General features: G+C 68.3%; 1 protein-coding gene across 1 annotated transcript in view; it reads right to left on the bottom strand.

The window, feature by feature from the left end:
• The window catches only part of FOXE3 (forkhead box E3), a 1,224-nt gene that overhangs the window by 666 nt on the left and 318 nt on the right, over positions 1 to 240 (bottom strand). Inside the window, exon 2 of the mRNA XM_010834452.1 lies at positions 1 to 235. Coding sequence (XP_010832754.1) covers positions 1 to 235 — 235 coding nt within the window. The remainder of the gene's footprint in view (positions 236 to 240) is intronic.

Here is a 240-nt window from a genome sequence, read left to right as displayed (position 1 = left end):
CCGGGTCGAGCGTCCAGTAGTTGCCCTTGCCCGGGTTGCCCGGCTCGCGGGGCACCTTGACGAAGCAGTCGTTGAGCGTGAGGTTGTGGCGGATGCTGTTCTGCCACTTGCGCGGGCTGTCGCGGTAGAATGCGAAGCGCTCGGTGATGAAGCGGTAGATGGCGGCCAGCGTGAGGCGGCGGCCCGGGGCGTGCGCCAGCGCCATGGCGATGAGCGCGATGTAGCTGTAGGGCGGCTTGC

Source organism: Bison bison, unplaced genomic scaffold (assembly GCF_000754665.1).
Source record: "Bison bison bison isolate TAMUID 2011002044 unplaced genomic scaffold, Bison_UMD1.0 scf7180017864033, whole genome shotgun sequence".
In the NCBI taxonomy this organism is placed as follows: domain Eukaryota; kingdom Metazoa; phylum Chordata; class Mammalia; order Artiodactyla; family Bovidae; genus Bison; species Bison bison.
Note: the sequence above shows the minus strand (reverse complement) of the source record. Positions and strands in the feature narration are given on the sequence as shown.